Source organism: Oculina patagonica, chromosome 12 (assembly GCF_052425735.1).
Source record: "Oculina patagonica isolate OP01 chromosome 12, crgOcupat, whole genome shotgun sequence".
Classification (NCBI taxonomy): domain Eukaryota; kingdom Metazoa; phylum Cnidaria; class Anthozoa; order Scleractinia; family Oculinidae; genus Oculina; species Oculina patagonica.
Window position 1 is genome coordinate 21,867,802 of NC_135769.1, and position 14,863 is coordinate 21,882,664.

Below are 14,863 nucleotides of genomic sequence, written 5' to 3' on the forward strand. Positions count from 1 at the left end.
ACTACGTAAATTGTTTATATATCATGATTTCCGTAGTTAATACATGTTTTCGCGTTTAAATTCGCGCTGTTGGAAATGATTTTCAAAAAGTACATGTTGGACGAAATTCAAGGATTTCAATGTCGACTGTGATTTACATAAAATTCAACTTCAACAATGTAAATACAGAATTAAAAACTAAAATATTGAGTAAAAGATACCACAGGCGAATTATGAAGGATGTAGCTAGGGTGTGAGTCTGAAATCGCATTTTTCGTTTTGCATACATTTGCCCGCAAGATGGCACCGATGTCGCGGGAATATTTTTTGTATACATGACTCGACTACACGTTCCCCAGCAAGGCCAGAGTCGTCAAACTTGATCAGTAAAATTATTTAACACCGACATATTAAGTGTACAATTCATGAATAACGAAGAAATTTAATTTTAAGGACGTTATTTGTCATCGAAATCCTTGAAATTCGCTTTGAACCTCTCTACTTCGCGCAACATTGATCTGTCTGATCGATTATTATATTTATCATGGCCGACCCTGATTTATTCTGCGAAGCGAGTGTATCATTGCCTCAGGCACCTGCTACTATTAACGCCATTCCATCGTCGTTTCGTGATGAGTGGATTTCGCATATTGAAGGAAACCAAAGTTCTTCCTTACCTTAGTCAATCTAATGATGTGTATAAAAGTGTAGTTTTGGATTCTGTTTTGGCCTGACAGTACGTCGCAGCTGTTTATATTTTGCCTGTCACGCAAGGCTGATTTTTTCAAGTCAGACATTTACCCCGGACATTTACACAGTATAAATTAAAAAGGCTTCCCTTCAGCAGACTACTAGATATTACGTTATGCATAGATTTGGTCCAAAATAAGAAAAAAACTGCGTTAATTTCGAACGAACATTGACATGGACAAAAAGAAGAAAACAATTCTTTCAGCCCGACGTTTGGAAATTCGAGACTTTTCGATTAATCACGAACCGGAGCCACAGACTTTAGAACGTAAAACAGAGAACATTTTAAACAGACCTGATTGTGATTAAGGCTATTCGAGCTTCTGAGAAACTTTTCTTAACAATTTAATACTCCAAGAACTTGGTAATTCTGGTTATTTAAGGCGAGAATACTGGTACAATGCTTTCTAGACTGAAGTCTTAAATAAATCCATCACTTAAAATTGAATATTTACTTACCAGTCTTTAAAGTTTCCACTCTACTTTGCCGTGATATGCTGTTAGTAAAATTAGCGACTATAAAGTGTTCATAATTCGTTTGTAAGTACTATATATTCACCGCACGATAAACAATATTTTGTGTCGGAAATTTAAAATTCCGATTTTCTCGGAAAGTCGTATTGGGTTTTGTTCATGTCCGCTGACCCATGAAGTCAATGACAGCTGGACACACAAAACACACAATTCCACCTAAAACATAATGTTTATCGTCCAAATAAATTAAATAACCGGTATGCAATGCATACTAAGGCGATGACGTTCCAGTATAGCAAGTCAGTATGTTTGAATCAATCCCAGTCGGAGGAAGAATAGACCTTTTGAGCTTTGTTTGTTTGTTGTCCCATTTCAGGCTATGTGATGTTACCCTTGAAAATTTCTTCCTTCAAATTTAAACAAATTCACGATATTCAGATAGATAAAAGGAAATTCTCTAGGAAGCATCATGTGATTTGTAATAGGCAATTTACATACAAAGCTTAAAGGTCTATTGTTGTGAGTGAAAATGTGAGCCTAAAAGATATCCAAGTAATTTAACACCAAAATTGATTATTGTCGATTGAAGTGTGATTTAAGTTGACAGTTTAGAGACTGATTCATTTGCTATAAAAGAGGAAAAGGGGTTTGTCAAGTAAATATAGTTTATTTCTAATAAGTTGCTTTCAGGTGGTATTTTTTATTAAGTTGCACATAACCAATGTTAATAAATAAAAGGCAAATATTGAGCTGCTTTAATCACAAAATTGACATTTTAACTTGTACAATTCTAAATGAATGTCTTTTATTATGATTTTATACAGTGGCATGCAACATAGTATGCAACACTACTAGAGAGCCAGGAAGCTGCCACAACTTTGGCAGAAAAAAAATATCTTAAAATAATGTATCTTGATTTACTCTTGTTTAAATGCAGCATCAGAATCTTATTATTTAATTTTGGAGGTAACACACACAGTACAAGTGAAGTCCAGGAAGCAAGGCTGATACAATATCTTGATTTACTCCCCGATTTACTCTTGTTTAAATGCGGATGATAGTTGCCTACACTGACTGTACAATCCGTAATGCAAGCTATGTCCAATAAGTCCAAAATATTGTTACAGTACAAGAGGAGTCCAGGAAGTAAAGTTGATACAGTGGTGAGCCAGTGATGACTTCCGATTGAAGGGTCTTAACATGGAGAGCAATAAAATTGCAACTTTTTTGTATTTCATTTTTTTTTTATTTTGCTTAAATTACAAAACAATTTTGCAATACATTACATGCATAGAATGTGATGCAATAAGTAAAAGTAATGACCTTCGTCAAACAGAATGCCCTAGCATTAATTTCCATACAATTAGCGAGGCGACACACAGGCGATACATATCAGAAGACTGTGTGACATTTTCGTGTGTAAGGGTCACAGAGTCTGAATCAAATCAACAGCACTTTGAAATAAATATTATCAGTGGGTGTTCAAGTAAAACAAGGACTTCAGCTTAGATAGTCAGAAAGTCCATCTTTTCAATCTTTTGCAAGGAACTGCTATCGGTTGACCTTTTAGTACAGGCTTCTACGGAATTAAAAGTTACGAAACTAAACTTATGGTCGATCGTGTACAATAATTACGAACACTTCAGGACTGATGTACTGCATGACTCGTGCGAACTCAGATTTATCCGCTACCTGATAAAGTACGACACTCACTTCAGGCCTGAAACCTCTGTTCGACAGCTGATGCTATAGCAGAAGTTGTAACAGAAAATTGTTACTCGCCACAACTCAAGATGGCGAGTCGCGTTGGAAAGAAGCAAATAAATAAGCTTAATATTATCGATAAAAATGCACGCTCAGTCAAACAAAGGTTTCAGGTAGCTCAGACACCTTTTCAAATGCAATCTGATCAAGAAACTGCTATCGGTTGGCGCCCTCTGAAACAGTCTCAAAAGTTACGACACTTCTAAACGGCCTTCTCCACTTCTCAAATTCAAACTCGAGTCAGTTATCGCGCATTAAAAACTCAAGTACCATAAGTGAGCTCAAATTTATCCGACGTACATCGGTCATTACTGACCGAAATCTCCATCTAACTGCCAGAAATCAAACGTGTTTGCCGATGCTCTCAGCTGCGAAAGACGATTCACATATGAAAATCAAACATGGCGGAACGAAAAGTAAACAATGCTTCTAGTTCCCAGTTCTCTTAGGTTTGATAATTAAGTAACTCACACGAACAATCCTCCATCGTTCCCTGGCATATAGGCGTCACCGCCTAAAAATCTAACTATTTTGCTATAAATTATTGAAATACATTCTACATTTGATCTTTCAGATTGTTTCACGGAATTCACTCACTGAGCATGAGTGGGCCAAGGTCATTTTTGGGGCATTGACAAAACCTGGATCGGATCGGACCGGATCGGATCGGATCGCGGATCGGATCACGGATCGGATCACGGATCGAATCACGGATCGGATCGCGGAGGAACGGACCGGAACGAAAAAAAAAAAAAAAAAAAACAAAAAAAAAACAAATAAATGGGAGAAATGCAACAGTGGAACGCGGAACGGCGAAGATCTGGCCATCGAGAATGAACGACGGAAGAAGACGGAGCCGGGAAATGGGGCGGACGAAAAGAAGAAGAAAAGCCCACAACAAGGGGATAGGGCACCAAGACAGCCCGCCCAAGGGAGAACGGCCAGGAAGAAGAGCACGAAAGCAAAAAGAAGACAGAGAGGAAAGGCCAAGACAAAGATCCAAACCAGGAACAAACCCCCAAACCCCGCCGCGACACGAACCACAAGGAACGCAGGGCGTCCGACGCCGAAGAGCCCTGTGGGGGGGTCTTGGATGGGTGACCAACTGAAAATATACCTTGTTAGTGGGCTTTTCATTTTCTTTCTTTCTTTTTCTTACGAAATCAGTTACTTTTCAGGCCCTTCTTTTTATTTTCCAACGGCTCCGTTGACTTGTTCGGCTTTGTACGTTTCATTGTCTCGATCGGGGCAAGAATGTCCGAAGGGCAGTCACACTGTGCAGTCGCGAAGCCCTGAAATCCTCAACCTGGCCAGATCGACCCGAAGGAATAAAGAAGATGGGGTGCCCATGCGTGGGAAAACTGTGGGCTGCCCAGTCACGAATCAGAAGCCAGAGATCAATAAGCCGAAACGACATGGGCTAGGTGTGTGAAAAAGAAAATAGGTCAGAACCGCTGTTGAGATGAGTGATATTTATTATTTTATTAAGTTCATAGCAATAAAAAATAAAGAATAAAAAAAAGAAAAAAAAAACAGAAAAAAAAATCTTGTTACGCCGATTCTCGTTCCGCCGTTCCGCGTTCCGCCGTTACGCCGATTATTTTTTTACTATCAACCATTTATTTGTTTATTTATTTTTATTTATTTTTATTTTGTTTATTTTTTATTTTATTTTTAATTTTTTTTATCTTTTCGTGATCCGATCCGCGATCCGACCCGCGATCCGATCCGCAATCCGATCCGATCCGATCCAGGTTTTGTCAACGCCCCCAAAAAAATCCAGTAATTTGCTTCAAATATGCTAGAAATTGGCTTGTTTACCAAAAAAGTTGTCAGAAGATGCTCTTTGGCCAAAAAAGTGCTCTCTGATCAAAATAGTGCTCCCAAAGCCAAATTGCGCTAAAAAAGTGCCGAGCACGATCTGGAAAGGCCTAATTGCCGAACACTTCAAAATAACTTGCCACCAAAAACCATCTTGAGCAATTCCTTAGCTACTACTCTAGATCTGTAGTTAAGAAGGAACCCCTTACATGTAAAGGGTTGATGGAGTCAATGAACCATTTGGGCTAGGTGACTAGAGACTTTATATACTCCAGTGACAAATCCAGGAGGTGCTCAAGAGCTGGGATGGGGGGAGGGGGGAAAGGGCAACGAGCTTCTCCCGTAAAAGGGAACTGTTAGGGTGAAATAGTAGCTGGGAATTACATCATTCATCTTTGATATGCCGAAGAGATCACGTTTCAAAACCCCTTGCTTAAGAAACACACCCGAAACGAGTACAAATATCTCCCCGACTTTCGTACGCTAGGTAAGTCTTAAAACCGAGTCCTTTTGAAAAAAAAGAAACATTTTGTTCCCCAACATGGCAAAGCTTAATGTTATCATTCTATCTGTCCAACTGCATTGTTTTTTTTTTCTCCCAAGCTGTCCCTTCAATAGTGAGAATTTTCGTTTACACACAATACACTTTTGCTGGGGAATCATCGATGACTGGTTTAACAGCAACTCAAGCTAACACAAACAATTAATCGTTTCTATCATTACTGAGTTACCCCCAGAAAATAGCAGTAGCCTAAAGGATTAGCACGTTGGAAACTGGATGCGAGCGCACCGACTTCAAGCCTTATACAGGGATTTCTCGCTGTCTCCATGGACAAGAAACCCAACATAAGCAGTGCCTTGATTGCATTCCTCAAACGGACAAACTGTTGGGGAAACCAGCTGACAAAATACTGTAATGGACTAGCCTGCGAACAGGCTTTCCTGAGCGATGGGACGGACGGCGCAATGGACTAGCATCCCATCCAGGCGCGCAGGGGTTGTATGAATGAATGAATGATATAGGCTCCTATATAGGGCATTTACAAAGCTCCATGCGCTTCACTATAAGAATTATGGGATGAGACCGGACATAAGCATATCAGGCGCCTTGGGCAGCCGCTATCCGTCCATGTGTATGATCTCACCCCACCACCCAACCCACAGATATATGTGAAAGAACAGACCACAACACCGGGAACATCATGCCCTACTCTTTACGATTAGTGTGTGGGTTCTTTAACGGCCCCTGCTGATCATAATTAATGCTACGAAATAAACTGCAATATAAACTCCGGCGTTGTAGATCAGTCTGGCCCAATACCAGTTCTGACTCTACCTGCATTATACCCTAGGAAATTGAATGATAAGAAAGCGACATTTCCTTGTAAGGTTAACACCTGGTTTATCTCGCCGCACTACTTTATTTATTACTTTAAGCTATTAGCCATTCAATGAAATGAGCTGGAAAGGCGCTATCATCTGCATGACAATCCAATACGGCAAGCAACTTTATTTATTGCAGTGCATAAATGCATAGCTACCGTAACTGCCATTTTCCCTATAAGGCCTATGTTTAAACTTTTCAGTTGCATAGTTTAAATTATACTGCTTTTTAACGTAACGTTTCACCTTTCGTGATATTTCGAGCGAACGAATTTGTATATAAAATACATGTCGCTAAGGATCAAAGAGGACCTAAAATTAATATCAGACTCGCTTTGTAAATAAGCAACCCGGCTCTAATCTACTTTATGCGAAACATTTATGCCTTGACGATTGTTCACTTATAAAGCCTAAGGAAATGACACTAAACACCTGCAGTTTGAAAAACATTTATCCGTGCATCAGTAAACTGAAAAAAAGTAATTTATAATCTACGAAGATAAAAAAAAACGCGCCCAGATAAGCTTTAGGAGTGTTATGACCTTCGTCTCACAGTACGTTAGGAACTCCGTTCAAAAGTCCGTACAACAGTCAGTGTAAAAGTCCGTTCATATATTCCGTGATCTCTTCAAAACAAAGGTTCGCCAGCTCCCTGATCTGTCTACTATACACATACAACGACGCCAAACATTTCAGCTACACCCACGCGTTTCAACTTCTCCATCACACATCATCAATAATTCCAAGCAAATTAAGTGTAAGATAAATCTCGTATTGGTGAGCTGGGCCCTTCATTAAACCGACCACTTTTGGCCGGCGTAGAGTAGATAAGTACCTTGCAAAATTAATTTCAGAGTCTGTGATGGTAAACAAAAGAAAAACTAGAATTTTGTTCATTAAAAGATTTCATGCTTTTCAAGAAAGCCCTACGGAGTCATCAAATAAAAGCAATATATTCACACGTAACGGCACAGTTGATTAAAATTTGCACTAAGGTAATTCTTTCTAAGTTATAAGAGCAGACTAATACAACGTTTGAACAAGACATCTACATAACGCTCATCACATTCCTCAAAAAGAAAAAACCCGAAGGTTATCTATGAGTAGTGTTTAGATCTTTCCTTTTTAAATTTCACCAGTATTTTTTGTGAACTTCCCATTCGGTAGCATACAGTCTTCGTTAAGTTCTTTCCAAAAGATTGTTTGAAAACTGCATTAGGACTGTATGTCTATACCTGTAGCTACGCTAGATCAGTTTTAAATTTAGGCCTCTTCGTTTTCCCTCGCGGGTTTATGACTGGGGGCACGGGAACTTCTTCCGTAAGTATTTTGCAAGCTTAACGATGGTTCATCGTCTGTCAATGTTCTTCCTATCACTGCACGGATGGCTTGCCGGAAGTCGTGCTTACAGAGTACGTAAAGCAGTGGATTCAAAAGAGAATTCAAAAACTTAGGATAATAAAACAATGTGTATTCAACGGTGATTGGTAATGTAAAAAAGTCATTCCCAAACTGGTGCTGAAAGTCAAGCATGAAATAAGGAAGCCAGCAGAAGATATAGATGGTTATCATGACCACGAAAATGAACGCTGCACGTCTTTCGCGTGCGCGGGAACGTCGCTCTTTCCTGGAAGACGGGCCGACGTTGTTTTGCTGAATTGCTCGCAGTTGTTGCCTCAGAGCAAGGAATATGCTCACGTAGCAAAAAGTCATTGTTATGAGCGGTACTGCGAAGAATAATACGATGCAAACAATGTTATACACGAGGTTAATTTTTGCGGTTTTTTCTTCGCCGTCTTCGTTAACATCCACATCGAGACCAATCCACGAGAGTTGAATCAGGGAGAAAAACAAGGCGATTATCCACACTGACAACAGTAAGTAAAATGTCCTTGTCTTCGTGACCAAGGGTCGATAGTGTATGGCGTGGACAACAGCAACATGGCGATCGATAGACACTAGAAGGAGGTGTAGAACGATTGAAATGGAGAAAAACTTCGTGAGTACTTGAGTAATACCACAAATAGGTGTCTCTTGAATGGCGGAGCAAGCCAAGTAAAAAGGTATTCCTAACACACCATTGAGGAAGTCGGAAAGCGCCAAGCTGCTAAGGAAAAAGTTTGTCATCGTGTGAAGAGATCGCACCTTTGCAGTAAGAAACAAAATAAATGAGTTCAATGCAACGATGAAAATTGCCAGGACTATCGGAAAAGTGTCGTATTCTGGACTGAAACCCAAGATTGTCGCATCTTTCTTATCGTCCATATCATCGAGTGAGTCGTTTTGGATATGTCTTGTTGAATTTAGCATATTAAAAATTGTCGACTTCACAGTGTACCGTTGCCGCAAACGCTGATAGCAATAGTCAAACATAAAAACAATGCCTTAGGTATTCAAACAATACCGCAAATGTGCGTCATCAAACGCGCAGTAAGAATTATAGGAAAGAAAAATAATACTCCGCTAACTTTAACACTGTAGGACATTTCGAAGTCTCATCAGTGCCAATAGCGAGGAAAAATGCAGTCGGTAATATAAAGACTAATATGCAAATAAAAAATTGCAACAGCTGTTTCGAAGCCGCAGGATGTACAGATCCAACTGTTTGCTCTTTGGAATTCTGGCCTCTCATAATACTTTCATCTAGCATTTATATATATCTGGATGTGAGATTCACTATATTATATAGCTTTTCCCCTGGTCTACAAAAACAAGTTTCCTTTTTCATTGTTTTCATGTCGTATTCCACGGTTAGTATTTTTAACATAAAATAAATCAATCAGAAAACATCAAAACTTGTCAAAGGTAATGACAATTAGGCCGAGCAACTGGTAGACTGTCGAGTCCTGAAGCTGTTCGCGCGACTATTTACATCGCAAGTAAAAAAGTATAATTTTCCGACAAGAGTTAAGTAACAGTTTCAGTGCGGGAGAACAAGTCCGGAGTTGTTTGGTGGTGTTATTTTGTTACCATACCTAAGCTTGTAACGTCGATTAGAACCCCCGAAGTAAAACTCTGAGGTTAAATAAGTCTGAGAGTCATGAACGAAATTAAAAAGTCCGCTGAGCAGCATAGTAGCAGCCAGAATTCTGACAAGTCTAGTATTTTTAAATTTAATTATAAGAAAGGAGCGAAATTATTACATTTCTCATGCTGAAGTTATGTTTATGGCTTAGGGGAAAAGTTGACAAAATAACAGGTTTGTTATAAAAAAAGGGGAAAACCCCGACTTGAGTACAATTTCGTAATTAATGTGTGCAAGCGTGGTTTTGAAACTGTCAAACTTATACCAGCCTTTAGGCGCCATTTAAAAAAAATACCAAAAGAAAAAGACGAAGATCGAAGTAAAGAAAAGTATGATGGTCGAGAACCAAGCTTGCGTGCTCCTAAAGCGATCGATAAGACGCGTCTTCAGATCCTTGGCGTCTTCGTGCATTGAGAGCAAGCAGGTTTAAACTTGAAAACAGATATTTAATTGGGTAAAAATTAAAACATGTAAATGTAAAGTAAAAATTGCCATGCTTTTATGCTCACTTTCAACTTTGTCACGTTTACACACAGTTGCCAAAGAAACATAATAGGTTCTTACACGGAGTAGATTTTGTGATTAATTGCACCACTGTCGAGCTTTTATGCTCGCTTTCAAGTTTGTCACGTTTACGTGCAGTTGCCAAAAAACACAATAAGTACTTATATGGAGTACATTTTGTACCGCTGTCGAAAAATACTTCTCAGCCGTGAATGAATGACAAATAGACAATTCAGAATAAAACACTCTTTTTGTGAAAGGAGTTTTCGTTTTTAATATCGTTAAACGTAGGTAGTAATTAATTAAACACGGTAATTTAAATTGAAATATAACAGTTTTTTTTTAACTAACAAAACAATAAAAATCAACACGAAGTTCCGTTTCAGTAATGAGGAGACCTCATGTAAGTATAAACGAATAGCAAATTCTATGAATAAATAATTAAGCAGAGGAATTAAAACGAAGACCTACGAAAGATTAACTCACCTTTTGATCCCTCTCTCTAATTAAAGACAATACTTCCCTTCACTTTATTATTTATGGACTATAATAGAAACCTCTTTTTCAATTAGCAGGCATTTTCGTCAAATATATAATGAAATGCATTATAAATGTACGTCCAACTACGTCTTAAAATTTCGAGGGAGTGATTTATACAGTGGAACCCCGATATAACGATCTTCGATATAACGATATTCCCGATATAACGATGAATATGTTATGTCCCGGCAATAGTAAAATGTATGGGACGGAACCCCGATATAACGATTCCTCGATATAACGATATAATTTTACTGCCCCCTTGGCATATCGTTATATCGGGGTTCCACTGTACATAAAACATTATATCTAAGTTTAAACCTTCTTCGTTAACAAGAAAGACCGCAAATCATAAAGTACGAATAATTGTTGCAAAATGTGTGTCATCCATTAAGCCTGACAAAATGACTTAAAACAAGTGCTGATTAAAAAAAATTCAAGCATCCATTAAATAATTATCTGAAAGAGACTGAAGTAATGAATTACCTCAAAAAGGACGAGAAAAATTACGTTGTTTAAAAACCTTTCCCATTATCTCATTTGCTATAACCAAGTTTGTCGAGCTAAACTTCATCAGTCTGAATAAAAGTTTCATTTAATGCGTTCGTAAAGCGCTGCGCAATAGAAAGAGCAAGGCGGCTACACAAGACTTGGCGCCACTTTTTTAACAATGACTGCCCCCATTTTCTCCCCGATGAGAACTTTTTCCGTGGGTATTTTGCAAACTTAACGATGACCTTTCGTCTGTCAATGTTCTTCCTATCACTGTACGAACGGCCTGCCGAAAGTCGTGCTTGCAGAATACGTAAAGCAGTGGATTCAAAAGAGAATTCAAAAACCTAGGATAATAAAACAATGTGTACTCAATTGAGATAGGTAACGTGAAAAATTCTTTTCCAAACTGGTGCTGCAAGTCAAGCAGAAAATAAGGAAGCCAGCAGAAGATGTAAATAGTAATCATGCCCACGAAAATTAACACCGCGCGTCTTTCGCGTGCGTGGGAACGCCGTTCGCTTCTCCTAAAAGACGGAATGTTGTTTCGCTGGATTGCTCGCAGCTGTTGCCTTAGAGCAAGGAATATTCTTATGTAGCAAAAAATCATTGTTACAAGTGGTACTGCGAAGAATAAAACGATGCAAAAGATGTTATATATGAGGTTAATTCTTGCGGTTTTGTCTTCGCCGTCTTCATTAACATCCACATCGAGACCAATCCACGAGAGTTGAATCAGAGAGACAAAAATGGCGATTATCCATATTGAGAGCAGCGAATAAAGTATCCTTCGCTTCGTGATCAAGGATTGATAGCGTATGGCGTGGACAACAGCAAAATGGCGATCGATAGACACTAGAAGGAGGTGTAGAACAATAGAAATGGAGAAGAACTTCGTGAGTACTTGAGTAATACCACAAACAGGTGTCTCTTGAATGGCGGAGCAAGCCAAGTAAAAAGGTATTCCCAACACACCATTGAACAAGTCCGAAAACGCCAAACTGCCTAGGATTAAGTTCGTCGCCGTTCGAAGAGATCGCACTTTTGTAGTCAGAAGAACAACAAATGAGTTTAACCCTGCAATCATAATTGCCAGGACTATCGGAAACGTGTCGTATTCTGGGCTGAAGCCCAAGATTGTCTCTTGGTCTTGATCATCATCGATTGTGTCGTTTTGAATATGCCTTGACGAGTTAAGCATATTGAAAAATGGTCAGGAGTTCACAGTCTACTGTTTCCGCCGACTGATTGAGTAAAGTCAGTGTTGAAAACAATAATGCAAATCCTCAAGCAGTATCTCAGAGTTGATGTGCGTCATCAATTCAAACGCGCCGCACGCACAAAGTAATTAAGGCAATAAATTTTGTTTCAACTAAACACTGCAAGAACAGTTGTAACTTTGACACTTGTAGCTGACAAAATGGCAACCAAATATAAAGAATTTAACAGGTGTATGGTTTTAAGAACCTCAACTGTTTGCTTTTAGGGCTTTTTATGTTTTCACCTGTGCCAAGCAAAAAACTTTCTGAAATATACTTTTTCCCGCTTTTTGTCTGCTCGCGTAAAATGTGCGCGTTTTCTATTGTTAATCCACATCAAGTGTTGCCGTATTTAATTCTTTTATGTTAATTTATCATACTTAAAATAAATAAATAAAGCAGCAACTTTTAAACATGTCAAAGGCAATGGTAATTAAACGGATCAAATTGAAAATACGCGTCTATTCCCATCGCATGTCAAAGAAGTTTCATTTGCATCTCAAACAAAAGTTATTGTTTTTAAAATTATAAAGATAAAGAAGATTTGTTTCTTGCCCTGGAAGTTGTTATTAAATTGCCATTTCATTATTTTTTTCACCCCGCTTGAAATAAACCATTTGTATTTCTGCGGTTACCATGCGAAATTAAACGCCTCGGAAACATTTGCAGTACTACAATAAACGACGATGGCGATTAGCGAACGTGAGAAGTCTTTCATAGTCATTCTGTCATTTTGCACTTATAATCTGTCAAGCAATTTTTTGCCTTTCAAAACATGAATATCGAATAAGACTTACCAAAAAACACAATGAATATATATTCCAGCTAAAAATTGCCTGAATTGACAAAATGAGTATATATAAAAAAAGATTTCCAGCAATCAATTCCGTCACCAAAATGCAATTGAGTTCTAGAATTAATACCATAAGCCAATATAAGTTCTGCAGTGAATGCAAATAATATCAGGAAAACATGCACGGTTTTTGATTAAAATGAGGAATATTTTCAACAACAAAAAAGACAGCAATAAACACAAGCTTTGAGCTAAAGCAACTCTTAAGCCATTCCACGTCTACGTGCTTAAATAAAAGATGATTGATTTAATTGAGTGAAACCACATTTATGTACAACTGAAAAGAACTGCCTCGAAAAAACCTCACAGTATGATATTACAGGCGGTAGAAACTCGCTAACACAACAACAATAACCAGAAGGCGAGGAATGAAGCTGTATTGCAAAACTCATATTAATATCTTTCCATATGGCCGTGCGTAGTACAATTATAAAACCTGAACATAATTCTATTCTCATTGCAAATAATATAATAGATCGTAGCCTATTATTCTTTCAAGCTCATGACACTCAAGGAAAGCTCGAGGTTTTATGACACGTTAAAAAAATTTGAATACTCGTTATGTAAATAAATATAAATGCACCCTATTCAGTGGTTTTACCGGCAGATATTACGCGCGGGTATACGTATTTTACGAGTTTTACGAGAAATAAGTAAAAATTATTGTCGGCGAGTATTATCTCAGAGAACATCGAATAATGGATTTATTGGTGTAATACGGAATGCTTAATAGTGTCATATATAGCGTGACTTGATGCTCGTGTTCTCCTTGAATTGTGGAATAATAATATATCATACATTGTCAAACCACATGTATACCAGTCACGAAAACAACAAAAATTAACATGAAATGAAGATATCAATATTGCCTCGTTCTTTTTCACCAAATTCGGCAATCTAGCATTAAGCCCGCTTTTTTCCTCTTTGAATCGAACCGTGAGCCATGTATAAACTGAAGTTGTTTTTTTAAGCTTAAGATTGTGAATGAAATCCAGACTCAAACGTACTTGATACGACGACTCATTTAAAACTGTTGAACAGATCAAGTAGATCATTTCCTGTCGTCCTCTAAAATAAATCTATCTCAAGTGAAAATTAATACCTTTTATTTAACTGGCTGGAGCTAACTGGCCTGAAGGGAAATTTGTCAACAACAAGTTCATATAATGAAAAATATCGGTCATTCTTTACTTGAGGTGTTATTGTGTACCATTTTTTCAAGATGGAAATTCGCCGGATAATTTAACAAGAACACTATATACGAAATTGTAGTGCAGGTTTATCTATCACATTAAATTTGAAAGGGAAAACCCCAGATAGCTCCAGATGAACCAGGTTGTTGAATATTTAAGTTACTCTTGTTTCTAAATGTTCGATTCAATATCAACTGAAAGACTATTAAAAAAGAAACTTTTTTGAGCCAATTGCAGTTAAAATGCACAGAAAATAACGTGTTAGGTAGAATTAACACTGATAGAATTCAAGATGGTTATTTTATATGCCGTGAAAAAGGAAGATCTTGTTTTGGCTACAGCTCTAATCTTCCTTGAAAGGAAATAGGTGTAAAAGATCATTACCTGATGTTATCTTTACAACCTACGTCACTCACAGTAAGTGGGTCGGTAAATAACTAAATTATCATATCCGGGTTGCCGTAAGCAATAAATTTGGTATATGAATTTGATTCTGCATTCGGCTTCTATATACCGCATTTTAATTTGCCCGTTCTCCAGTCGTTTTTGTTTGACTCCGCATTTGTCTGTCACAACCTTTAATTTTAAACTGCACTTTAAAGGAAATCAGTATTGATTTAATTTCCAAGAACTCTTTAATTTCCGCGTATTGTTATAACCAGTGACTGATGAACTGATGGAAATTTATTTCCGTTTATAATTACCACAACTGTTAAATATCTATATGGATTTTAATTACGTGCAAACAACGGAAGGTTTTTTTGAAATGGAGAACTCGACAATAAATAAGAAATAAAACCATCGGTTCTAGTATTTTTTTGGAACT

The 14,863-nt window shown here is 37.8% G+C and overlaps 3 protein-coding genes across 4 annotated transcripts in view; all 3 read right to left on the bottom strand.

Moving 5' to 3' along the window:
• LOC144632756 (3'-5' exoribonuclease HELZ2-like) overlaps positions 1–1,416 on the bottom strand; it is a 42,395-nt gene extending 40,979 nt beyond the window's left edge. The window contains exon 1 of one of the 2 annotated variants that reach the window (XM_078491476.1): positions 1,189–1,416. The gene's annotated coding sequence lies outside the window, so the exon portion shown is untranslated. Of the gene's footprint in view, positions 1–656 lie in introns of both variants that reach the window. The other variant, XM_078491477.1, reaches the window with a different exon arrangement.
• Positions 1,417–6,166: 4,750 nt separating this feature from the next.
• Positions 6,167–8,855, bottom strand: LOC144632976 (histamine H2 receptor-like). The gene has a single exon (XM_078491731.1). The coding sequence runs from the start codon at positions 8,542–8,544 to the stop codon at positions 7,435–7,437; it is 1,110 nt and encodes a 369-aa protein (XP_078347857.1). The 5' UTR covers positions 8,545–8,855; the 3' UTR covers positions 6,167–7,434.
• A 1,116-nt stretch (positions 8,856–9,971) lies between these two features.
• LOC144633681 (histamine H2 receptor-like) lies at positions 9,972–14,783 on the bottom strand. The gene has a single exon (XM_078492536.1). The coding sequence runs from the start codon at positions 11,931–11,933 to the stop codon at positions 10,905–10,907; it is 1,029 nt and encodes a 342-aa protein (XP_078348662.1). The 5' UTR covers positions 11,934–14,783; the 3' UTR covers positions 9,972–10,904.
• Between the last annotated feature and the right edge of the window lie 80 nt (positions 14,784–14,863).